The sequence below is a fragment of the Erithacus rubecula genome (genome assembly GCF_903797595.1).
Source record: "Erithacus rubecula genome assembly, chromosome: 6".
NCBI classification, from domain to species: Eukaryota; Metazoa; Chordata; class Aves; order Passeriformes; family Muscicapidae; genus Erithacus; species Erithacus rubecula.
This window is the reverse complement of record NC_136688.1, coordinates 5,268,089-5,294,133: the sequence shown is the minus strand read 5'-3', so window position 1 is coordinate 5,294,133 and position 26,045 is coordinate 5,268,089. Positions and strand designations below refer to the sequence as shown.

The 26,045-nt window shown below is 40.7% G+C and overlaps 1 protein-coding gene across 8 annotated transcripts in view; it reads right to left on the bottom strand.

Annotated features, from left to right (window-relative positions):
* SERGEF (secretion regulating guanine nucleotide exchange factor) overlaps positions 1 to 26,045 on the bottom strand; it is a 137,599-nt gene that overhangs the window by 22,752 nt on the left and 88,802 nt on the right. For 4 of the 8 annotated variants that reach the window (XM_079308445.1, XM_079308444.1, XM_079308447.1 and 1 more), the window contains one exon: positions 11,746 to 11,846. The exons of the other annotated variants lie outside the window; for them this stretch is intronic. In XM_079308445.1, the coding sequence (XP_079164571.1) occupies positions 11,746 to 11,846 (101 nt within the window). The remainder of the gene's footprint in view (positions 1 to 11,745; positions 11,847 to 26,045) is intronic. 8 annotated transcript variants of the gene reach the window in all.

Below are 26,045 nucleotides of genomic sequence, written 5' to 3'. Positions count from 1 at the left end.
GTCTCCTGGGCTCCTACTGAGGAGCAATCCAAAACTCTGCCACATGGTAGGATGCAGTTTGCTTTCCACAGCTTAACTGGCCTAAGCACATGTGAGTGGGGAGCTCTGGCCTTGGTATCTCATCCATTTCCAAGGTCTTAAACAACACACTGAGCCCTTCATGACCATACTGCTTAAGCTCTGATACTGAGATTAAAAAAAAAACTTCATGTCCAACCTATCACTATATTATCATAACAGTCCCAGTGAAGGACTTGGGACTGTGACCTGCAAAACACAGTAGGAAACATTTCTGTCACCTCCAACAGGAAAAGGAACAAGCACAAAAGGGATAGCCTACTCAATCCTACATATACACAACATCTAAGTATAGGTTGAAATCAGAATACGGACATATCAAACCATCACTCCTTAGTACATCTTGTTTGCCTTAAAAGAAACCAGAAATTACTCACATCTCTGTTATTTGTGAGGTTTTAGGTTTAATCTTATTGTGTCAATTTGTTTCCCAGGAACAAGAGATCCTGACAACCTCCAGCTTCATGCTTGGATTGATCTTGCCAGCAGAGATGGTGATGATGTAGCATTTGCATTTCGTAATTCCCTTCGGCAGATAAGAAGATTTCTGTTTCTACAGAAATATACCAATTATTTTTATGCTATGTAAACATATGCATTTTTTTTCTAAGGCTGGTTCTGAAACACTTAAATCTGCTCATAAACAGAATGAAAATTTTTCTAGGCATGGAGTTCCTTTTCTAGCAACTACTATTTGAAAGCTGAATTTTGAAGTCCCCTTCTTCCCTTCTCCCTTTCCAGCCTCATAGAGCACGGTAGAGCACTATTCTCATGGAGGTATCACTGAATGCAATTGTTTCAGTAACAAGAAGCTTGTTTCCCAAAAGAAGTAGCCCAGCAACAGAAGTGTCGGCATGGAGACACAAGTAGAGAATCCTGGAAAAGCCTTTGAGATTGTTCTGCCTAATTACCCACTTTGAGCACTGAGCTCTCAGCTCCCAAGATGACCATGATAACAAACACTTCAAGCAGTCCCAACCTATTGTATTTCTCTTTGGGCTGCACCTAAAGGGCCACTGATAGGAATACCAGACACTGTCTTACCTTATGTTCTCAACATTCTGTTCTTCAGTACATTGATTAATGGTGGAATAGCTAATTAGTGATTAAGAATCCACTCCCTTGTTAATACAGCAAGAAAGCCACTGCACTTCACACTGGCACAAGAGCTGGGTTGCCAAGGGGCTCAGGCCAGGTGGAGCCCACCAGAGGAATTGGGTCATGTTTCTCCAGAAGGGCAGCCCTTTGACTCAAGATCTGTCACTGCCTCCAGCACTGGCCTGCCCTCCACGCACTGCTGCATTCCCCCAAGGTGAATTCAGCCTTGTTCTTGGAACTGCTTTCTGGGCTACACAAAGAAATGCTATCAGAGCCTGCCAAACCCAAGGGGTAGGGTGGACAGACAAGGGTAGACAGACAACCACGGACACTGCAAGATTAGAGACAGAGCATCCACACACTCAGACCTCCCTGGCTGAAGAGACACACACAGGACTGGCTGTGAGCAACAAGCAGCTTATCAATGTAGTACCAGCTCAGAGCAGCAGCAGGAGATGAGCAGCCTTCCTTCCACCGCAGGGGATCTGAGATAATTCAGACAATGGAGACAGATTCAATTTAATATAGCAAATTAAAGGGAAACCAAGATAAAAAAATGGGTCAATCTGGTATGCACATGGCATTCTCATTGACAAAACAAGTAGACAACAAGATTTTTACAGAGGTTCCCAGAAAAGAGCAGCACCCAGAAGCTCAGCAGATGGCCTTGAAAAAATGGCCTGTTCACTTCAGAGTCCCAGTGGGAGCTGAGCCCTTTCAAAATAACTGGAACAGTCTCTAGATATCAAGCAACCAGCAGCAAAGGAGGTGAATTTGCCTTGACAGCATTTCCTCTGGTTCCTTCCAAGTTTTCCCTGCTCATTTGTGTATTTCCAATTACAAATACCATGCTTATTTTCCTAAGTGGCTCCCTGGTTAGCAGCAGGGGAGGGAAAGCACAAAAACAAAAGCTCTCAGTAAGAGAGTCAGAAATGCACCCGGAGGTGCAGCTCCAGGGCTGATGCTCCAAGGACAGGGGTACATGGGGCTGTGCATTTGTATTCCCTGCCTGGCCTCAGCCTGGCCTCTCTGCCTGCACAGACATCATCTCATCATGGCAGAGATGACCTGTGAGCAAACTGCATTGCAGCCTGCACTGCCTGGGCACAGAGCCCAAGGTAAGGGAGGGAAACAACACACAGCAAAGCTACACCAAGGCCAGACATGTTCAGCTCTTGACATGCCTGTCTGTCGAGACTCTGCTGCTCTAAGGAGTCATCTGCAGATGCACAATGCTGCTGCAGCCTCCAGAAACACCCCTTGCCACTGCTGTGTGTGTAGAGCCAGAGTGCTTTTTTACTTCCACAAAAAATAATGAAGAGAAACAGATGTGTTGGTAGCAAAGCATTTTTCTGTACCCACTGCAAACCTGGTATCTCCCACTGACCACAAATACAGAAAAGTATCTGGGAGAGATAAGGTAAGTCTTTGCTCACAGTCTAATTTTCATTTGGAAGTGAAGGGAGCACTCGTTGAGTAAAAAGGCGGAGGAGATAAAAATCAAGAGCTGGTGAAAGCACATTCATAAAGGGCACAAGGAAAAGGGGGGAGGAAATCAATCACAAGAACAGACAAGATCAAACAGCAGCATCCCAGTTACAGCAGTATTTCCTTGGGAAAAAAAGCTGCAGGATGAAGAGGCAGCACAGCACCATGCTGTGAGGAGTGCTGCTCTCCTCACCCACTGCATAGAGAGAGTCGTTCTTTCTCCATAGCAACAAGATACTTAAAAGCCAATCTGCAGACCGAAGACCGGCTCAAAAACAAAACACAACATGTATCAATTTATTATCTCTATTTTAAGCCTCAGCTGGGAAGTACACAGGATAGCATTTGTTTAGCCCGAGGAAGCATCTTCATGGAAAGCTCTTTCTACCTCCCTGCCTCAGAAGCAGCCCTCGGTGTGAAGCAAACTGTGGCACTTTACACATTCCCTGCTCCTGGCTAATGCCAAAGCCACCAGGCACAAACACAGCCCGAGGTGCTCCTAGCTGAAGCCTTTCCACTGCTGCCTTTTGCAGGGACTGCAAGCAGGCATCCGTTCCTCCAAACTCCTCTCACAGGACTCAGAGTGGGGGGGAAAGGAGGAGGAGTTGCAGCCTTGTGCTGCAAAAAAAAAAAAAAAGAAAGAAAAAAAAATAAAACAGCAACAACAAGCCAAGAAACATAATAAAAAACAAACAAAACTCCCTAACTTGCAGTTTAGTAGTTACCAGCTCAAGTCACTGATTGCAAGGGCTCAGGATATGCTCGTACCTTGTCCTTGAAGTCTGTCTATATCTGCTTGGAAAGAGTTGTGCTCAGGCACCTGAATGACTTCAATAAAGCCATTATGCTGACTGCACTGGCAGGGCTCTGCTAACATCACAGACCTCACCTCCTCCTCAAAGGCACCGATGGGGCAGCACATTCTGGAATGCATCAAGATTATCTAAGAAGCCCAGCAAGTTCTAGGAGGATGGACCATGCTGAAAAAGCTGCAGAGCAGCAGTGGGTTCCAATCCTGGCCTGGCCTTAGCTGAGCTGTTGGGACGGGCTCCCACTACTCCATTCCTGCAGGGATGAGCACTCAGCAGCATCAGGGTGACCCAGAGCCAGCAGAGCTGAGCAGCAGACAGAGCAGCACCCTGTGCTCAGCCTGGAGCCCTTCACAAGCCCCTGGGCACACAGGGGCAGGGCAAACAAGGCCACCCTGGTGCAGCCACTGTCCCTCGTGGCATTGCAGGGACAAAGTATTTGCACAGCACCCAAGCAGGGAGGCTTCTGCCCAGTGGAAAGACAGGAACATGCTGAGGATTTGGAAAGGCAAGCCAAGGGGAATAAGTGGCACTGAATCCTGCAGAACTGGTAAGAACTGGGCATGAGGTGCCAAACAGAGCAAATGTACAAAGTTGTTGATTATGTCAAGCATGTCAAAATTTTGTTTCTTCTAAAGTTCCCTTCACTGCAAAATTTTACTGTTTGAAGGATCATAGAACATTCAGGAGGAAAGAAAAGCCTGGTTTAAGATTATCCGAAGATGTGCTTCCAGTGTCTGCCATGAAAGCCATCATTTTAATTTCATATTAGTATTAAACATAGTTCTAGTTTATATTCACCCATGAGTCATAAGTTTAAAAAAAAAAAAAAGCACTGTACTCAGCAACTTTGCCTTGGCTCAGCACTATTATCTTACAGACTTCATCTGTACATCTGCTAAATCAAGAACTCCAGAAAAAAATCCAATCCACATTCACTAAACATCCATCTGTCTAACCATTTCTCCTACAGCTAATGTATATTTTGGATCTAAAATACAGAAACTTCCAGTTGGCCATCCTTAACCACTATATTTATCATGGGTCTTGATTTTTCATTTCCTTATGCAACATTTTATTCAAGAATAAAATATTAATTTTCGAGCCACTGAATCAATTTACTGATACTTTTGAAAAAATATTATTTTACTATGAAATACTTCAAAAATATCTGCATGGGAAGGATAAGAGTAATATTCATCTACATAGATTAGGAAGTAGAAGGAAAAGCATGAATCAGCTTGTCCTCATAAGAACACATTTGCTAACCAAAGTCTGTTTCCTACAGAATTAGTTACAAGTGCAGAAATATTTCTTTTAATAAGTTGTTTCAAAGGTTGCCAGGAGCAAATCTCTGTGGAATGCATACAAAGTTGTTCTGCTTTTTCCTGCATAGGTTACCTCACTGAACTCAAAATGGAGCCATCCAAAGAGCATTTTAGGAGCTTAGGGAGCAACACAGCTAAAATATATGAAATATATGGTCCTTTTTCTTTTTTACTTCCCCCAACAACCAGAGTGGAAAATAACAATATTTATGAGTCTTTAGGTCAGAGCTTAGAGCAGCTCCAGAAAAGCACTGTTCCCATGCAGCCAAGTTTCCCCCCAGCTATGGCTCCAGCCTCAGCCAGCCCCACATCTCCCCCAGTGAGCCAGGCTGGGGTGGCACTGTGACCAAACTCAGCATTTTGCAGCTTGCCCTCTCAAAGCTAATGTCACTCCTGCATGAATTTCCAGTGCAGAACAAAAAAATCACAAGGCACAGGCTGTAAATCACAAGGGCTTAGTTGTTCCATCTTAGGAAATTAATTATCCTGATGATGTTATCTTAATTAAATGGTAGCTAATCTAAGTTTTTATTTAAGCCTGAAATGTGAATATATTTGAAAAACTCTTGATGATAGCAAATCTGAAGAGACAGAGGAAGGAAAGGAAAAATACCAGAGAAAGTAGGGTTGGTTGAATTGGGCAAGCAACCATAATTCTAAATACCAGGCAATTATAGCTCCTTTAGGACTAGGAATCCTAGATGGATCACATTTCTAGAGGGAAAATGTGAGGGTCTCCAAGCAAAAGTTGAAAGCAAATACACAAAATATAAATTATAAAGCTGAGAGTGGGGGAAAAAACCCCAATATCTGAAGTCAGAGGTTAGCAGAGAATCTTTGAAGAGTCCTGCTGTGTGAATAGTTATTTACACTTTTTTAGCTCTAGGTCTTGTAAAAAATTTACAGCCATCTAGCAAGGCACCATGCATACAAGCCAGCAGCTGCTGGAAAGAGTTTATGGGCAATAACAACCTTTACAAAGAAGGAAGAAAAAAAATGGCTAGGCATTTAAGAAATTGCTCCTTTTTCTTCAAGGACAAGGGAAATTTGACATGACCAGCAGAGAAAAATGAAAACCAGGAATTATAGTTGCAACTGAGCAGAGAGGAGACTACTAAAGGCTGATACCAACATCAGCCTTTAGAGACACTAGATGACCTAATCTTAGAGACACTAGATGTCCTAATGCTTCAATCCATACTCCTCCATCACCATTCCCATTTGTTTCCTACCCAAATCCCCTCAAATTGAGAGATCTTTTGTCCTTTATATCAGAAGAATTTAGCTAAAGCAATTACCCTCAAATATTACCATAAGGAAAGGTAAAACACAATCATCTTTCCCTTTTCCAGGCTGATTTTTACTTGAACACATCCATTTCATCTTAGGCTCAACCTTCTCTTGACTCTTAGAGGCAGATGGGCTGTTCACAGTCTCACACTTCCTTCTGAGCAGAGCTGGAAGACCCCACACCCTCACACACCTCTCAGTAACCTGCACTGAGTTTGACAAGGTCACATCCTGCACCACTCTGAACTGAATTCCAGCCTTCCAATCAGAGAAGCAAATGCACCTATAACCTTTGCAAGTGATTAAATGTACTGCCCTTGCTAACTCTGGCCATTTCTCCAATACTTGAATCTCAAGAATTTAGTAATTACTTCTGCTGGCCTTTGTTCTGCCATGAGGTTGAGACAGAGAGCTTCAATTTGAATGTGTGTCAGAATCAGTTATCAAAAAAGAAGGAGAAATTCAATAAAAAACAATCATGCTCCTGCTTTTCCCTTTTGGCAGTGCAGAAGAACATTTACAAAACTAAGATCTGGGTTCTGTGACCTCCACACTCGTTGATCCTTTTGTCAATCTTGTTTGCAACCTTTTTTATTCCCATTTTAGACAGGTCTGAGTTTGACTTTGGATATTAAGGAATTTAAGGAAAGTATTTCCTTACATACAAGGTCAATAAATGAAAAATTTAATCTGTGAATCAAGACAAAAAACAATTCTACAATACTCTGGAACACCTTACCTACACACATAATGAAGCCCACAGACAGGAAAAGATAATGAGGGACATATTTTTGCTTTGGTATAAACTTTTAAATTTGAGCTAGGAAAAGTTAGACTTTAAACTGAAGTACCCAAAGTGCACTTAACTTTTATACAAGTACTGGAACTAAAGTTGGCAACTAATTGTTTGCAAAAACAAATATCATTCCAAAATGAAAACCAGAAAAGAGGGATTCAAAATCATGTTATCTCTTTATGGACCATGTAAGATACTACCTTAATGCCAAATTACATTAGTCCATGAAGCTAAGTGGAACAGTAGAGAAGATAAACTGTTGTCCTGTGTATTCATACCAGTAAGAAAACCACACTGAGAGTGCAAAACATACAATGTATGAAAGAACAAATCTCTTTATCTTCACTAGTCTCTTTGAAAACAAAAATAACATAACTAAACACAGAAAATTGAATTAAGAATACAGGATGTTACAAATGCTTAATAAATAAATCCATCTCCATGAGGAAGTGTGATGGAGAGGAAAGATTGTGTTGACCCCACAAACAAATGCCTCCTTTGAGTTCAGGATTAGATGCAGCCACAGTTAGATGAGCATTTAAAAGAGTAATAAGTTATTCCTGGTGAGACTCAGTGAAGGATTACAGCTTTAGGATAAATCCCTCCTGCCCTCTGAAATTAGGGACCTTCATTGCCTATTACTAACTCTGATAACCAAAACCTGAGGGATTCATAGACCTGTTAGTCACTTCTGGGAAAAAAATGACATAATGAAAGAATAAAGAAAGCCAAATGCAGCTTGTAAACAGGGAGGTCCTTGCAATATTAGTGTCATTACAAGTTCTGTTCTTGTTATTCTCATCCAGTCAAAGACATTATCTCCAATTAAGGAGATCTATTTGGTTTTGTGGATACAGTAACATGCAGTCATCTAATTACTTGAGATCTGTAAAAGTCTTGGAGGTTCCTCTAGAAGCTTGCACTGGGTTCTTGGACCATTAACCTGCTGGATGAACACAACTGAAGCTGCACAAGAAAGTGCAGCACAAGAGAGAAAAGGCAAGTCCCAGTCAAATGGTGATGACCAATATGCTGTGGCTACTAACCTCCCAAGAGGGAGATGTGTGGAAAAGCAGGAAATGCTGCTAAGTCTCAGACACAGCTAAAATATTCAGGTTCACATTAAAAAAAATCAGTGGCAAGACTGAACACAATTACAGAGCAGACACACTTTGCTAATGCCCTACAAGCATTAACTTGGGATATTTCATTATTTCCATTGTGTGCTGTCTCTCAGATGTTGAGCTTTTGTCAGTTCAAGGACATCTTGCTTATTCCAGCTGACTTGGAGGCAATTCTCATCTCCCCCTGCTTTCCCCTCCATACACTTGCAGGACAGAGTGAAAGGCAACACTGAGTTAAATCTTCATCATTTTTGTTGACAGGGTTCTTCATGAAAATTGCATGGAACCCATAACTTAAAGTGTACTGCAGCTCCAGTTTAAAAACTAAAAGCATGGGAGAGGACACAGCTGTAGCTGTTCCACATTGAAACATAATGAGTATCTGAAGTCCAAAATGAGCATACAGAGAATAGGCTTCCACACCAGGGACACACCCTTGTTTGGCCTCCTTGAAGTTCACAAATAAATTCACAAATAAATTTCAAGCCTATCTGCAGAGATGCAGAGAAGATCCCAAGTGGCCAACACAGTTTAATAGTGTAATCTCATTTTTCATGGTGTATTTTGTTCCTGCAATTTTAACAACTGAACAGCTAAAGTCATTTTAGGTAACAGTCTGGGCTCCTCCTTATTCTTCCTCTCTTTGGTTCTCTTATCACTGTGCATAAGTTCCCATGATGAAGCAAGCCCTGCCTTGAGCTTTGAGAACACCAGATCAGAGCTGTCCCCATTCTGGACTCACCCCTGAGCACCAGTGGCTGCAATCCAGCCCTCCTGGAGCAGGCAGCATGTGGCTTGGTGTGTTCCTACCTGCCTAAGAAGAGCAAAATCCCTGTGTCTGCAGTTTTCCTGGAGAGAAATCCACTAACAGCAGCACTAAACTATCAAAACAAACAGCTTTGCCCAGGAACATCAACAAGGGAAGAGGGAGCAGAAATAGGAGTCTTTTAAAAAATGTATCATTTACAACATGGAGCAGGGGATTTTGGAGATTTTTTTCTTTACTTTTAAAATAAAGGTTAACAACTTATTTTGGAGTGTAAGAAATGCCAGATCACAGCAGAAATGCCAATTAACAAAAAACAATAAACAAAAACATGATAAATCTGACTTACCTCCCACAACACAAAGCAAACTGCCATTAATTTACCCCTCTATGCACAGGAATTGAAGTGAAGCCCAGTCTCTCTCCTTTTTTCACACAGGATTAGGTGATAAATTATCCAGGAACAATCCAAAAGAGCTCCAAAACTATTCCTTATATGGCAGATATTTTTGAAGACTCCATTCTGTCACTGGTTTTGGCAGTTGTGAAGATAATCTGTCCTATTTTTCCATATAATCTTTCCTTACAGTACTCTGACTTCAAGGGGGTGCAGCTCTCCTAACATCATAACAAACCTTGAGAGTTAAGGCATTATGCCAAAGCCTACATCTTTACCATTCCTACAGATCTCCCAGTATGATGATATTAAGAAAAGAAGCCTCATAAGCAATCCAAAATTACAGACAGTTTCTAACTGAATAAATATTAAAAAAAGAACTGACATCAGAAGTTACTCAACAGGAGGGAACTGTATGTAGTGACATGCTGAAGTTGCAGTGAAGAGGAGGAAGTAACTGAACTTCTGCTATCCTTGGTGCTGACTCACCACATTCTGGCTGCAGGATATCACATCCTAAAGATGCTCAAGTTTCTAGAGATGTCCCTAATGCAGTCAAGTGTCTCACTGCACAAATACATCACCTAGAACTGAGACAAAAATCTGAATTGTCAAGTCCTTAAGATTGTGGCTGATATCCTGCAGGGTGACAAGACTGCTATTTGGGGAAGAGTGGAAAATAACAGACATTAAGCAAGGCATTGTTAAGGGCTAATTCTGGTTGTATCAAGACTGAGCTACAGAATATGATTAATTTGTCCAACTTCCTCATCTTCTGTCTTCCCTTGACTGAAAGCCTTGGTGTCTTGCTAACATTCTTCTCCTTTACCCCAAACCAGCAATCAAACACTTCCCAGCAAACAAAGAGCCAGAGGCCTGGGTAACAGGGGCAGCAGCTGGGAACAGGAGGGACATGTGCCCCTTGCTGCTATGTTCCAGCTTTGCTCCAAGCCAGAGGCATCAAGGAGTGACAGGGACCTTGTGTTGCATGGAAAAACTCAGCTCAGGTTATACAGAGACAATACAGTCAGGAACAGCAGAGTATTCATTTATAAAGAAGCCAAATGAATACTAAGGAAACAAAAAACAACCCTATATCCTAGATCTCACGAATCTGAGCTTTCTTTATGTGTGTGTGCACATCTGTGCTTGTAAGTTATATGCACACACAGAGATATATTCACAAACAGGCTAAATATGTTCCCCAAAAGAAGATTTGACATTTCCAGCCTTAATGCTGTCACCCAGAACAGAGCAATTTGTACAATCTTCAAGGCCAGCTGCTAACTTTACTAACGATACATTTATTTGCTGGGAGGACAATACTGTTTTGACTCAAACTTACCCTGATTAGCCCTATGCCAGTGAGAATCATTGCTGTGTTTGTTCAAACTAGTATGCATCCTAAATTATGGAGAGAAGGTCACTTTACAGACCCTGGAGGAAGAGCTGGACAAAAATAGGATGGCACTGTCACGGTATGTGTCAGCCAGGTTCAGATCAGTTTCATCCTTAATGCCTCTGCTATGTTTGTCTATCTAAGTACATGACTACCAAGGTAAAGCTTATTTAATCCACCTGAAAAAGTTATAAATACTACTAATCATCAGATTCTACTACAGAGTTTATTCTTATTCATAGTAAACTGTCCACAAACATCATACATACAGCAACAATCATATTTCACTAGAGAGCTCTCTCTACAGTCAGTCTCCACAAAGTGACTGACAGAGAAGCGTGGGCTGTTATTCCCATTTTGGACAGCAGGTGTAAATTAGAGTTTGACATTACAGATATGCATCAGTATTGTAAAAGTAGACAAAAAATAAACTGTGTGAGAGATCAATAATTACAGCTTGCTGGTATTGAATTGGACCAAGCCAGATAGCAGGAAAAATGCTTCCTACCCAGGCTCCTGCTCATCACATCCATGTGTTTACAGGAGGATAAGAGTTACCTCATTCACCTTCTTTCCTCACAAGACCTTTTTTTTGTATTACACAGTCAGAGATAATTCTCACAGAAAACACATGAAGTAATACTTGGGAGTGTCAGAGCCCACAGGCAAGAACAGATTTGTCAAAATATCACAGCAGCCTTTTCTGCCACAAAGCCAACTTGGGGAATCACCCACCCCATCTGCTACACAATTACAGGATGAGGGGTCAGCATTGAGCCAAAACTGAGGGGGAGAGATGGGATGACAAAGTCCTCACTTTGTAGTCTTTAACAAATCTGCCTTCTACTTGCAGACACAAAACCTGAAGGTGGGGACTAAGAAAGAAAAGGAAGAACATGAGGATTTCCCTACACTCTTTTTTTTTTTTTTTTTTTTTTTTTTTTTTTTTTTTTTTTTTCTCTCACTTTAAGGAGAATACTTGAGAATAAAATGAATTCCTAATACTATATCCAACCTTACTGCCCTGATGAACCCAGGGCTCCTCCAGAGACTACTGTGCTCTGCTTGGAAGGGCCAGCCAGGCCACTGAGGTTCTGCTGAGCTGCCTTCCATGAGATGCACCATTCCCTGGAACAGCATCCTTAGCTGCAGACAGTGGTGGCATCATAAACCTTCTGAAATGCTCCTTCTCCATGCAGCTAAAATCTTAAGATCCTTGAAGAAAGGAGTGTTTGCAGACCATACTGTTTGCAAGCTGTCCAGGAAATGAGTCCTTCCCATAAAAAAAAACAAAAAACAAGTGTTCAAACTACAAGCCAAGATGTTCAGGATCTCTCCCTAAGTCATCTGATTTCTTACATATATAACCTATCCTTACCTTGCACTGAGCTGTATACTCAAAACTCTCACTCTAGAAATGTAGTCACAATGGTGTTTGAATGCTGAGGGCTTTATGTACATCTGCAGTGTTTCAGAAACAAGTGTCTGTCATCTAATTAAAGAAGAGGGTTTCTAGTTCCATATCACTGCTGTGAAAATCATAACATGGAACATGTAATGCATGCATTGCAGTAAGAGGAAATCTTTTGGTATTCAAGTAATGAGCACAAAACCTAGTATGAAAAATACTGATGTAAAAAGGGAGGGCTGAGCCTCCCTAACATTTTCATGTATTTGATTTTGGATGATAAGAACATCCCTAGGAAAAGCTCATTCAGTAATGAAATCCAAAATGAAAAATGACTACCCAGAAGTAAAAGTAGTCATACACAATTAATGAATTCATTCAGCTAGCCAATAAATCAAATAGCAAACCAGACTCTCTTAATCATGCAGAGAAACATTTTTCAGTGCTTCCTATACTGTACTTTGCTCAAGGCCTACATTACCAATTGGTTGTTTCTTTAATTCTTAACCCTTTACAATATAATGTTATTTTAAATTTAAGTGTCATCCAAGAACACTGTGTCAGAGCATATAATTCTTTCCAGGTTTCTAATCCTCAAAGAAATTAATATCAGAAAATTTACTGTATAGGTTGAAAAAGCCTTTGAGTATTCTGCAAGTTATTAGTGCATAGATAGCCATAACTTTCCAAAAAGGACCTTAACTCTTCCCTTTTTGAGTAAAGCTTCGTACAAACAGATATCAGACATGCAGAAAGGTATCACTGCCTGAAGCTTTTACACTCTTTTTCCATCAGGGATCCAAGGGGTTTACCCTTGGGATACAGACAAAAATAACTTCTTAAAGTTTTGTCAAAGACATTTTGAAAATTGTCACTTGCTATTCAATTTTCTGTGAAACAATGGACTAAATTAAACAGTAACTCTGGAAAAGCTCAAAGCAAGAGACAATTGAAAAAAGAAAGAGCAGCTCCACTGAAGCCTGAAAAACTGAGTCAAACTTCTTTGCCTTTCAGATGCACATGTCTTTTTTCCTCAAAGCTCATCTACTAAATCCCAATAGTTTTCTCACCTCCCTCCAATTTCCCCCAAAAATTTAGCAACAATCAGATCATGCTTCTGTTGAACTTAGCGAATGCATGGTCCAATGCAGGAGCTACTTGTGCTCTTCACAAAAATCTATCATCAAATTTACGTGACAGAGGCAAAAGCCAAGACTGTTCTCCTACAAAGACTGGATTCTCTGGAAACTCCAAATGATCACACTCACAACTTTTGAAATCTAAGGGGCCACTGAAGGATAAAGCTGCCTGACAGTCCCTGCTGTTCTCACTTCTACCTTACTCCTTCATGCAGAAATCATGTTTATTGGTTTGCTTTTTTCCTTTTGGATACAACTTGAACACACCTGTGACCTAAACTAGCAGCAACTGAGCACAAGGGAGGGCTGTGCTGATTCTCCAGGCTTTTTCCAACAGCAGGGGCTAGCTTGTGCCAATTTCTACTGCCAGCTTGGTACTGACAGGTCACACAAATTCCTCTCTTCCAGATTTCCACTTTCTCAAGGAGGGCAGTGAAGACAGCCCCAACAAGGTGACTCATCAGCAAAACCCTGCCTCCAATTACAATTATTGCAGCTTTGATTCCTGAGTGAGCTTATTAATCGACGTTGCTGCACAGTAGAGACCTTTAATTTTACAGAAATCCTTTCAAGTCACCTCCAAACCTGGCAATGAAAGCAATTTCCCTCCTCCCAAATAGTTCTAATAGCCAAGACCTGCCCTGTGTGCAACAAAATGCACGTGTACTCTCAGTTGTGACAATGGTTGCACTGTTTCTCAGCCAAATTTTCACAAGGTGGTTCCCACCTGCACACACAGACTTGAATGACCAGGAAAAGAAATTATGCATGCAGCCCAAACTCACCCAACATTATCAGAACTGCATGACAGCACCTACAAATCCATGGAGGAACACAGACCTTAATTCATACTTATCCTGGGAGGATGGTGAGCAGCAGCTTGGAGCACTGAGCCTGGCTGCTGCTAGCTCTGCTTGGCCCTGCAGATCAGCAGAGCAGGAGAGTCCACTAAAGAACATAACACTACTTTAAAAAAAAAAAAAAAAAAAGCCCTAACATCCTCAAATCATCTGGCCCTGTACCAGAACAGTAGGAATTAAAGTGATGAAATACGATGAAACAGAACTAGGGGGGCGGGCAAGGACAGAAACCTCCAACAATAATTCTATTAAACACTATGTTAAGCAAGTCAGAAGGCTTGCTGCACCATTAGAGCCTGCCCTGAGTATTCTGAATTTCTTAGTTCTAAGGGTCCTCTCAGGACACTTGACTTTGCTGGGAGGACTCAGTCTGCTGCCCTTTGCAGCTCACCTGTTCCTTACACAGGCTGCCTCCTTCAGGCAATACACCAAGGAGTGACAGGCAACACCAGAAAAAACTTCTTTGCAGGCACTGCTTTGCCCTGAGAAGAGTTCAGGGCCTAAAGGAAGAACAAAGCTACATTTTGCACCTTCCAGCTAGCATATTAATTTTGCAGGTCCTGTCACGCTACTAACACTCAGAATCCATTGCTTGTGCCACCCTGTGGGGTTGTGCTTCCTCTCTCTCCTGACAATCCATCCCTGTGGCCATACCACAGTGGCAAGGGATAGGTCATGGGCATCCCAGTGCACACAGACAGCCCCTACACAAAAGAGCTGAAAAAGCAGCTCCCAAATATGGGAGAGATATGGGAACAAATTTACCTGTGACTTGACATAAACCTCATTCCTGGCATTCCTGCTGAACTACCAGTGGGTAACACAGGCAGATTTCTGTGCCTCAGTTTTCTTCATTGCTCAAATGTGTGTGCATGCATGTAAAGCAAGAAGACAAAAAAAAAAGCTGTTGAAGTATGAACTGGCTTTGGACATACCTAGTGTGAAAATCCAATTCAAAAACCCAATGTGATTACCATCACATTCTTCAAGTAAACTTTGGAGCTTCTTGTTCTGGGAATTCTTTGAGCTGAAAGAGGCCTGGGATTTTCAGAGTGATGACAAACGTCTTTTTCTAGGTTTTTGGCTGGAAATATATTAGAATCCAGAAAGCAAGGATTTTCCTTTTGATCAGCACATGGTCAGATCAAACCACATGGCTCCTCTTGCAGCTGGCCAAGGCTAGTCCAGGAATTACCCCCAGAATCCTTGCTCTGGAAAAATTAGCTTTAAAGCTCAGAGATGATGAATATATGTCCTTTCCCCTGAAGCCCTGATGGAGATCATGTATCATTATTTTCATTTTTCAAATGAAAAAGGGGAGGGACACATGATAGAGGACATTCACCTAGTGTCAGCTAAAACACCAGTGACAGCAGCAGGACCTTTCTCCCACGTCTGTGGTTATACAAGTGTTGCCTGGCTAATCTGAACAGACACAGCATTGTCACAGAATCACTGATGACTTTCCCACCAGACCTGTCACACTGGAGCTCATGTCTCCCCACCAGACTCGTGCCCCCACAACAAGCACAAAATAAATGCTGGAGCAAGGCATTGTAAAACACTGCACACAGATCTGTGATACCCACACCAAACATGATTTCACAGGAGAGAAAGTGAGCCATCTTCCCAGCTCAGTGTTTTGGCACAAAGTGGTTTTTCATTCAGTCATGCTGAGAAAATACAAGGAAATACAGAAAAACAAGAGTTCTCAAAAATCAATTAAAATAAATTAGCTTTTAATGGAGAGAAAAAGTCTCCCTCTAAATGTGAAACCATTAAGTGCTAGTAGCAAAACGATGGTCCCAGTTACCTTTGGAATGCAAGTTTTCCACTTTATGGTATTTAAGGAACAGAGAATAGCACACCAGATATTGGACAGACCAATAATCTATATGGTGGGTGAAGATGGGGAGTGTGGACTGCCGTGTTCCAAACTCCTAAACTGTGAATATTTGTGGATTTCTCTACTTGCATGCCTAATAAATGAGTTCCTGGCTCGGTGGGCTCTGCTCACCTGAGCTGAGCCACAAGTGTGCAGTGAACAGGCTGTGAACTGCCATGAAATTCCAGTTCCCACGATGAGCAGGGTGGACAGGAACACCAAACACCTTTATATTTGATGATATTGTCAAGATATCTTCTGCAAAAACAGGTTAACAAGGAAAAAAAAAACCACTTGCCTTTTCTTTAGAAAGCAAAGTGCAGGACAGTGTATTCATACTAAAAGACATCCCTCAGAAGCACATTAAACTGCACTCATGATGGAATATGAGCAAAATCCCCCTCAAGTTTCTTAGAATGTTGCTGAAAATAACTCCACTGTATTGATCCCACTGGAGGTCTTTTTGTATTTTTCCCATGGTTCTTTCTTGGTTATCTGAGGTGTGCAGTGCTTATTTGCAATATAGAAACAGACCTTCAGTGCAAAAACCCACAGAAGTTAGAAATTCAAACTACTTAGCAGCTTATTAAGGCTTTTTTTTTAATATTAGAGGATGATTAATAACTACTTGCAATCTTAAAAAAAATAAAAAGGGTCAAGGACAGTCTGAGTTTACAATTTTTAAGCCAGTCAGTGATCAATGTTGAGCTTACTTTCCTTATAAATATGATATCAAAGTGATATTATGGAAGGACTTTCCAGAATTTTAAAAACTCTGCTGGATGATATTTCATCATGGTCCTAACTAGACCATGAAAATTAAATGCAATTTGCTAGAAGGGATATAAAATAAGGAAAAGTTTAAGGACATCTCTTCCCCCATGCCATGCACCCATATCTGTGCTTCACAGTGCACTGCAGGGCAGGAATGGGCCAAGGAGCACCAGCACAGGAATGTAATTCACACAACATTAAGCAGCCCCAGGGGAGAGATCTGCTGAGTTCCAAAGCAGGAGAACTGGGCAACCCAGTGCATCTCTCCAGGACTCATTAGGGCTCATTAACTCCTGAAGATAGCTCCAGCAACAGCCTGAGCATCCTGCAACTGTACTTCTCACACAGTGTGACACACTGATACTAATGCAGCTACAGCCAGGAGTGGAGATCACTTGCTTCCTGCTGGGCAATCTTTTTCCAGGGTAAAAAAAAAGGTTTAGGGCCAAAGCTGTTGTTTTTCTGCTGTTTATATGGCATGAAGACATACTGCTCCAGGATTAGAGCTTCTGGGGACTTTGCCACACTGGTGATTACCAGCAGGATTAAAAAGGCACAAACTGGCAACAGGCATTTTTTTGCTCTGAAACAGAATGCCAAGGAGACCAAAAAAGTGCTGAAATGCAAAAGTCAAGTAGCATAACACTAAAAAGAGACTTGGACTGCTCTGTGTCATAAGAATGGGCTGAACAGATCCTTTGCAAGCTTCCTGCAAGAGCCCAGAGACTCAAAGGAACAGGATAAAGCTGTGCTTCATCTTTGCCATCCTGAGAGGAAGAAGCTAACACTCATCTGCATAAATCACTGAGAAAGCAAACTGGAAACAGAAGCAAGCTAAAAAAGCACATAAGAACAGCCAGTAGAGTGGAAGGAAAAAAGACTCCATGAACAACTTGTCACATGGACAACACTGCAAAATAAGATTTCCAGCAGTGTTGACTTTGAGCAATGGCTTCAAAACAGCCTGCTCCATAGCTGGCTTTGCCTTCTATGAATCCCTAAGCAAAATAGTTACTTATATTCTTTCTTCACTAAAATAAAACCTAGCACTTTGCTATGATTGCTTCACCATAATAAAAAACCTCTTAACATTAGTCACGTGACAGCAATGACTCCATCACAGAGTTTTGAAAATGGAGAACAAAAACATGCCCCACAAGTGGAAGGGAAGACTGTTCATTTATCAGTCTGCACTACCACATTCCCTGACCTATTTTATTACTAAAAATATTCCCTCTTAGGTCACTGCTGCAAATTGAATTCTGCTGCTTCATTGCCCACTGCAATCTCACAGAACTGCATGCTGCCTACACACAAAACACTAAGTAGGTTAACTTATTCACTGCCAGGGATGCAGCCAGTCTTCTCATATGGATAAAAAGACACAGACAATTTTGCTTAAATGAGTGAAATGTTTCTTGCATTGCAGTTAAAAGTCCAAACCCAGTTACTCACATCACATCATGAATACAAATGCCTGGCTTCCTATTTGCTCACATTACAATATGTTGTTCAATATTATTCTTGCAAGGTATATTTTCAAAGGATTTAATGTTACAAGTGATGCAACAGCAGCTCTAATGACCTTTCTATTGACAGAACAGCCACGTCTTCCTTATTTAGGCCCCTCTCTAGGATAAGTCTGGGAAAGCAAGAGACAAGAGGGAATCAGTCAAAATGTTCCAAGTTAAAAGACAGCACCTTCTTTCAAAAGATCCTATATTTGTAATTCCCAAACCAAAGCATCTCATGATTATCATACCATGAAGAGAGTTGGCAAATTTAGACCTAACAGCCACAGATTACTTAAAAGACAGAGGACAAGGAAGGCATGAACTTTACAGAGCAAGAACTTATGAGAGGATCCTAAACAGAAGAGTGAAATAGGTATTATCAACCATTTCATGCTTGATGGTGAACAAGCAAGGAATATGCTATGTCCTTGCTGTTTTATTTGAGCTAGACAAAATAGCATATTTCCCTGGGCTAATATTGCATCTTCATTTCATTACTTCAATAGCTTCCCAATCTTAAAAAAACAGACCCCAAAACCAAGCAAAGATCAAAGACAACTGACTTTATGTCAGCTTTCTGCCTAAATCACTGCAAATTCTGCTGGGAATTTTTTAGCATGCAGCAGATGCACACAGAGCTGAAACATTCAAATGATTCACAGGCTCATTAACCTAACTTTATTGTTATTTAGTTATGAAACCAAGTTCCTCACTTCCTGCTATTCTAAGAATAACATCTGCCAAATCTGGGCTTTCTTGACAAAGGGAAAATCCAATGTCTTCAGGGGACAAAGCAGCCTCAGCTCTGCCTGAGTTTCAGCTGGTATCATTCACAGGGATGCTGGAGGCACTGTAGGTCACAAGTTGTGTGAGAAGTCCATGGCCTTATCAGCTGAGAAAGATGAGCTCAAATACATCACCACAAGGGGAACCACAGTGTCTCCTATCACAGATATATGAAATGTGGTCACAGAAGGAAGAGGGAACTGGCCCTGCCAGCCAAGGTGCAGTTAGTTTCCTATTCATTGAAAAGGCATTAAATACACACTGCAAAACAGCCTGGGTCTGCATTTCTGACCATCCTGAACTCTAGATGTGCCACACCTTGCTAGGGATTGACTATGGATTTAAAACAAAACAAAATAAAACACAAAAACAAACAAAAACAAACAAATACACACAACAAAACCACAAACCAAACAAAAATAAAACCAAACCACCAAGTAGATACCATTTTCTTATTTCTAGCCAGTAGGTCAAAGTAAAGTTGGTCTGTTCATACATATTTTTCATGTATATATTTGAAAGGTTTAGCAACTATATATTTCCAAGTTATATCACACACTTCAGCACCATCAAGTCATAGGGCACAAGTGACACCCTGGAGATGCCTGGCATATGTGGACAGCTGTTTTTAAAAGAACATGTTATTTTCTGAAAGGCCTTTTAGCCACCTCAGTGCAAGAGAGATAAGTATTAAGTTCCTTACAGAATGAAGACATGAGCCCTTCTTACTTTTTACAAGATAAAATATGTTCCACAGTTTCAGACTGCATAACTAATGAGTCCTCTTACCAGGATGTCCTTTTAGACCTTAGTTTCTTCAAGATGTTATAGCATTAACTGCCTTTTTATTTCTTAGGAGATCAAAAAAAGTGTTATGTTGGAACACTTTAATGCAGTGACTACACTTCAAAGACACATTACTTCATTCTCTTTTTTAACTCTCCTAGCATTGCTTCTGCTTAAAAAAAACCTCTCCCTCTATTAGAAACCCTATTTATATGTGCATATCTATATCTATTCTCAGAGAGATATGATCAAAAAAGTCTGAGATCATATGACAGACTAGTCAATAGGTCAGGTAACTAACAGGAACATCAGCTAAGTTAGGATCAGCAAGATAATTAACAGTACTCAAGCAAAAATGCTCCACACAAGTGAAAATACATCACTTGCCTCACTTTTCCATGATCATTACACATGAAACCAAAAGATCATAAGTATTTAACTACCTAATTAACACTGTGGTCAAAAACTGAAGTATCTGAACCCTCTTGACTGTTTTTTTTTTTTTTTTTATAGTTAATACCACATTTTACAAGTCAAAATTTAGTCTGTGTTTGCAAACCAACAAAAGAAAAAAACAGAATTGTATTTATGAAGCTCTAAAGTTGTCCAAGACCTAGATAAACTGCTCTTTATGGATCACTAAGAAAATCTATGCAGCTTTCAAAGTGCCTGGATCCACTAACATGGATTTAAAAGTACAGTGAAAATACACGTGCACCACTGCTACTGAATTTTTGGCAAGAGAGTAGCTAACATATAATGCATTCTGGGCCAAATCTCAAAAGCAAAATGAAACTAAACAAATAATTTCAAAATATATCTCAGTCCCAAAACAGAGAATTTACCATTTAAAATTTCAACCAGTTCATCATTTAGGCTCTGTTCTTCACATCACTATTTTCTGACTGTGGGGAGCTGTAAAATAAAGTCCTTTGTGTTTCAGCATCTCAGAAAACTGAGCACTGCTACAAATCATCTATCAAGCCAACACCACTCAGAGGTACTAACTAAATGCACTGCCATATCAACTTCTATCACAGTGAACAATAAATTACAGAAATATTGGCACAAAGACAAAGGAGCACTTTGAGGCCTGAACAAGGTTAGGTGAAGTGAAATGTCAATAAATAATGTTTACACTCACACAGCTGTGCTTTCCATGCCTGGCCACTTTTGCAAGTGGTGGGCACCAAAGTTCACCTGCCTGAATTCCCACGTCAAGCCAGGTACAGGTCACTGCAGCACTCGTGTGTTCTGCAGGTTGAGCTTCAACTCAGAGTTGTGACACCAGTTTTGAAACAGGGCTCAAGACTGGGAAAGCACAAGGTGCTCCTCATGGCCAAAAAGTCACAATACCTTCTCTTCCAGAGGGGAAAATTCCTGGAGGCTGAGGAGCCGCTGGAACTCGCACTGCTCAGAATGCACGGGAGGTGCACAAGGCTGTCAGCTCATATTCACATTTGGGGACAAAAATAATCTGCTGCCACCTCACACTCCATTCTGAACATCTGCAAGGAAATGCTACATCAGCAGGATACCTCCCTTCTGCTGCCAGTGCTTTGCCTCATGCTCTCTCTCTTTTTCCAGAAGTGCTACTTCAGTGAAGAGACCCCTTGGAAAGCCCCACGTTTCCTGACACCTCTGAGAGCATTTGGAAAGTGGATGTGTGATACAGGGGCCAAATCTTCAGCTGCAAATCCGCCCCATCCGCCCCAGCCTCCAGCAGCTGCAAAATTAAAAATAGCTGCCACAGGCAAACCACGGCTAAGGATGAGAGCGTTTGTTCCTTTATTTCAGGCTGATAATGGTGTCACTGTTGACATGTTTGGGCTCTGAAAAGAGCACTAATAAGGAAATGGACAAAATTATAAAGGCAGAATAAGGAACATTCTAAAATAGGAATGGGAAAATTACCCTCCTTTTAAATTTACATGGAAAATTTGACTAGCCACGACAAAATTTTATGCTTATTTGGCTCTTTAGGATGAATTTCTTGCTAACTACAAGCAGAGCAATCATTTAAAGCAGCATTCTCAGCTCTTAAAATTGATTTTCACCCTGTCCAAATGAGACAATTTTATCAGGTATCAAAATTATATGTGCCACCATTGTCCCCTCACAATTTGAGAAAAACATGGTCAGCAAGGAATGGAACCTTATTATTGCAGAATTTACTCTCCAGCTTTTGGCCACTTTCCTGCAAATCCCAACATTTACAGATACTTTAAGTTCACAGAAAAGGAGCCTTCTAAAAGAATAAGAAATTACATTTCATCTAGTGTAGCAGCAGTATTATTTCTGTGTATTACCTATACCATGTGTATTTTTGCTGTAATTGTCCACAAAACCACTAAAATGTAATTCTAATTTTGTGAGCTAAATGAGGGGTGGGGGGTGTACACAAAGACTGCTGTAGAATTCACTTGCTTCATTCACAAAACAGCAGCAGTTGGTACACAACTAAATGTTGCAAGGGAGCTATTTGGGAAAGAGAAGGTGTTATTTTCATTAGGTGAATCCCTGTGCATTAGTCATGTATTTGTCAGATTTCCTCTATCACTAATTAGCCATGTAGTCAAACTTTGGGTAACCCAAGGTCAGTCCAGCCTCTTGGGTTTCTTAAAAACTCAGCATAGTAAAGAGCCATCAGCACCACTGAAATCTCCAAATAATTTCAGAGCTACAGCTTCCACCACTGTGCCACAGGGAACAGCTACCTCGGAAAGGGCCAGGTTCACTGAAAGGCTACCTGACATCCAGGAGCAGGAAAACTGCCAACTTTCAATGATCTGCATCCAACCATGAAAGACATCTCTGGAGGCCTTTGGGTAAACAACTAAAATATGCAAAATCAGATGCGGCTAAGCAGAAGAGCATCAGGTACGGTTTAAGTTGATCTACACACTCACAGACAGATTTAATGATGTAATGAGGCACTGCACCATGGCAGTGGCCATGGACAACGTGCCCTTTAAATGGGAGCCCTGTCTGCTCTGCAAAAACCACAAACACAGGCTCAAATCTAAACTGAAACCCTAAATATCCAACTACATTCTTTTTCTGGACATTGCTACATCCCAGCATAACGCCAGAGCTGGCACTTGGACTACAGCATACCATTAATTGCATTAAATTGCATTGAAAGAGAAGATATATTTCTAAAACAGGTCAGAAATAAGCAAGATCATCATGGACACACAGTTACTCTGTATTCAGAGTTCAAAGAGAACCTTGGTTTAAGATGAGAAGTTATTTAAGATACTAGACTTTTGGTCTAGTCTCTGTCACTGCTAATTATATTTGGGAACAACTGCCCCAAAAGCAAGAAACTACGTAAGAATGAATTCTAAGAGCTTTATAGAGAATAACCAAGATTTGCATACACTGCCTGGTTAAATTCCTAAGTGAATGTTCCCCATTCTCGGGATTATAAAATGCACACTGGCAACCTGGCTATTTGTACACAAAGTACCTGACTCTTGGAAATTATATATCCCACTTCCCTACCCAGAATAAAGTGTTTTCAACTATCACATTTACACAAAGCTTTTACATGCTTAGACACAAAGCCATTTCCCTCTTCTTGGTCATTCTTTATGATGCCTGTTTCAAGCTGCTGTGATAAAGATAGAAAGCACAGCAAATCTGGCTGGAGCATTCTCAGAGGAGAAATGTCTTGCTTGTTTATGAGGAAGCTGAAGCACTTCCTGTGCTTTTTACAAACCTTTTTCCCCTTCTCCTTTGCTGCAGCTGTTGTGAACCAACCCACTGAGGAAGGCAGAGGCTCTCTGCATGCTGGAGCCTTTCACTTATTTACAGACCACTGCTCCTTTTGTGTAATGCAGCTTGCAGTGCTCTGAGGGAACATTCACTGCTCTGAATTATTACAGACTCCATCATCCCCTTTCTGTTGAGCACTGCCTTGCTCAAGGCAGAGTTGTTCCAGTTTGATTACCATGAAGAACAGCAGCACCAATGCATGACAGGAAAGCTGAGAGTACCCTTAGGATGACTTTGTTTTACCAAAACCACAACACAGCCAAGTGCCAGACTGAGATGGAAGAGAAAGCACAAATCCTGAAGAGCAAGAGATGCTGAGCTTTAAGAAGGCATACAGTCAATAATTAATATAAAACTAAAGCAGATTTGGGAGAACACCAGTAAGGATACTGAGAAAAAGACACCAAATTCACAAGGGTCAGACTAGATGAGTTATAAAGGAATGCTGGATTACTACTACTCTCACAAAAATATTAGAGATTCTAACTGCCAGAGATTCAGATCAAAGACTCAGCCATACATTTGCTGAAATTATTAATTGTGCTATCTTATACCCTCTGAAAAGGCATTTATCAGAATCTCAGACTGCTCCTTGTGCCCTGCAGAGGAATCTGTTCCCCCTCTATTCAGGAGTAATCCATCTCACTGCAACTCATCTGTCACCAAACAGCTTCATGCAAACAGCTCTATCAACTTCCCTGCCACTTCTCTGCCACTTTGCCTGTCCAAAAAACATACAGAATAATGCACCTCAACTTTTTAACAGGGAATCACACTGACAAAACTTGGAAGATCATCAAATTCAGCTTCACTCAACAGTTTTCAGTAAGCAGGATGGACAAGTAGTGCAGGTATTAGAGAACAGAAAGGCTGAAATTACTTAGCAGCTTCCTTGGAAGCCTACATAAAAAATGGCCTTGAGAATCTCTCTTACTTTGAGCATCCCTCAGATTCTTCAGAAGAAAGTAAAAAGGAGTGAGACAACTAAAAACTATTTTATCCCCTTTTAAAAATGGCTACAAATTAGGGGCAACTCAGAATAAGACCCAGAAATACTTAAAAAAACTTTCTATTATATTCTAGACTAGCAGCCTAGCCTTATAGGGTAAGGGGATTTAACATTATTTTAATTTAACTATTAATATTCAAAATTATTGTAATATGGAGAGGAAAAGAAAACCTAACCTATTGCACTGTAGCCTGGGAACATGAATGAAAAAGACACAAATAACTTTCAGATGTCATTCCTGTACATGTGCTTTCACATCTTTGAGACATATCAATCTGTAGGTAAATGGTTCACAAATCCAGGTCAATACATCATACGTACAAACTTAAACCAGCTGCTTCCTCTAAGGGTTGAAGTATTAAATGCCTGTGTGTGCCTGGTTCTGACATAAGAATTTACAACTCCAGATGCAGTCTGGGTGGAAAATAGGAAGCAATTGAGGAGTACTACCATATAATCATCCTGCACCACCAGAATATGAAAGTAGTAAAACTTTGAAAAGGAATACTCAAAGACAGTGATCAGTCTGATACACCACAGTGAGCCTGATTATCACCTACTGTGATGAAATTCAGCCTACCTCAAGAGCTCAAGAAGTTGGGTGCCCAAAAGACATGTACAAAACATGACTAATCTTAAAATAATTCTAAAAATCTTGGTGGAAATGACCCAAATTTTGCACAAGTGTAAGATGACACAGGTTCACCAGCTCTGAAAGAGATCAGTATTACAGTAATATATACATTTATAAATTGATGGCAGCTAAGTAGACTAGAAGTAAGCAAAGTTAATTTCTAGGGAAACTTACTTGTCACAGTTCCATGGGAGCTTTTTGGACATTGTGCTTGCTAGGGACAGCCTAACAGCTGAACTCCAGCTCTTCCTTCCCATGGAACAGCTTTTTAAAAACATCAATAATTTTTTTAAATGCCAAGATAGATGGATCATTGCACCATGAAATACAAATTTTACTTTCCCACTGCATACTAAACTATCACAGGGTTTTCCATTTCCTTCAGCACAGTTTCTCTATACTTAGGAATAGAAAATGTACCTATTAGTTTGGCCTCAAGTTCAGTGGGAAAAATGTAGTTTTTTAGATGGAAGCATCTTCTGCTTAACATTTGTTTGCTTTAATTTAGGGAATAAAGCTAATTTTTTTTTTTTTTGCTTCTGTGTCTCAAAATGCCTTTCATTGTTATGTACAGAATACCAAATAGAGGTGTGTTATACTACAGAAGGCATTTATTCACCAAGTTACAGCTGTGCAGTACTGCAGCATCATCAACATTTTACTGTCTTGGCCAGGGGTTTAACAACTTAAAACATGATTCAAGCCCGACTTCAAGTTTAATTCTTCTAGCCAACACTACTGCAGCTAGTAGACTATTTTACAGTGCTGTATAATGGACTGGAAATCAGCTCTTCACAGGACAAAATACTTCCTTTGTGCCTTTGGAGAGGCATCATTCCCCTGAATAAGCAGAGAAGCTGGACTTCAGACAAGTTGTATCTACACAGTTCTCACCTA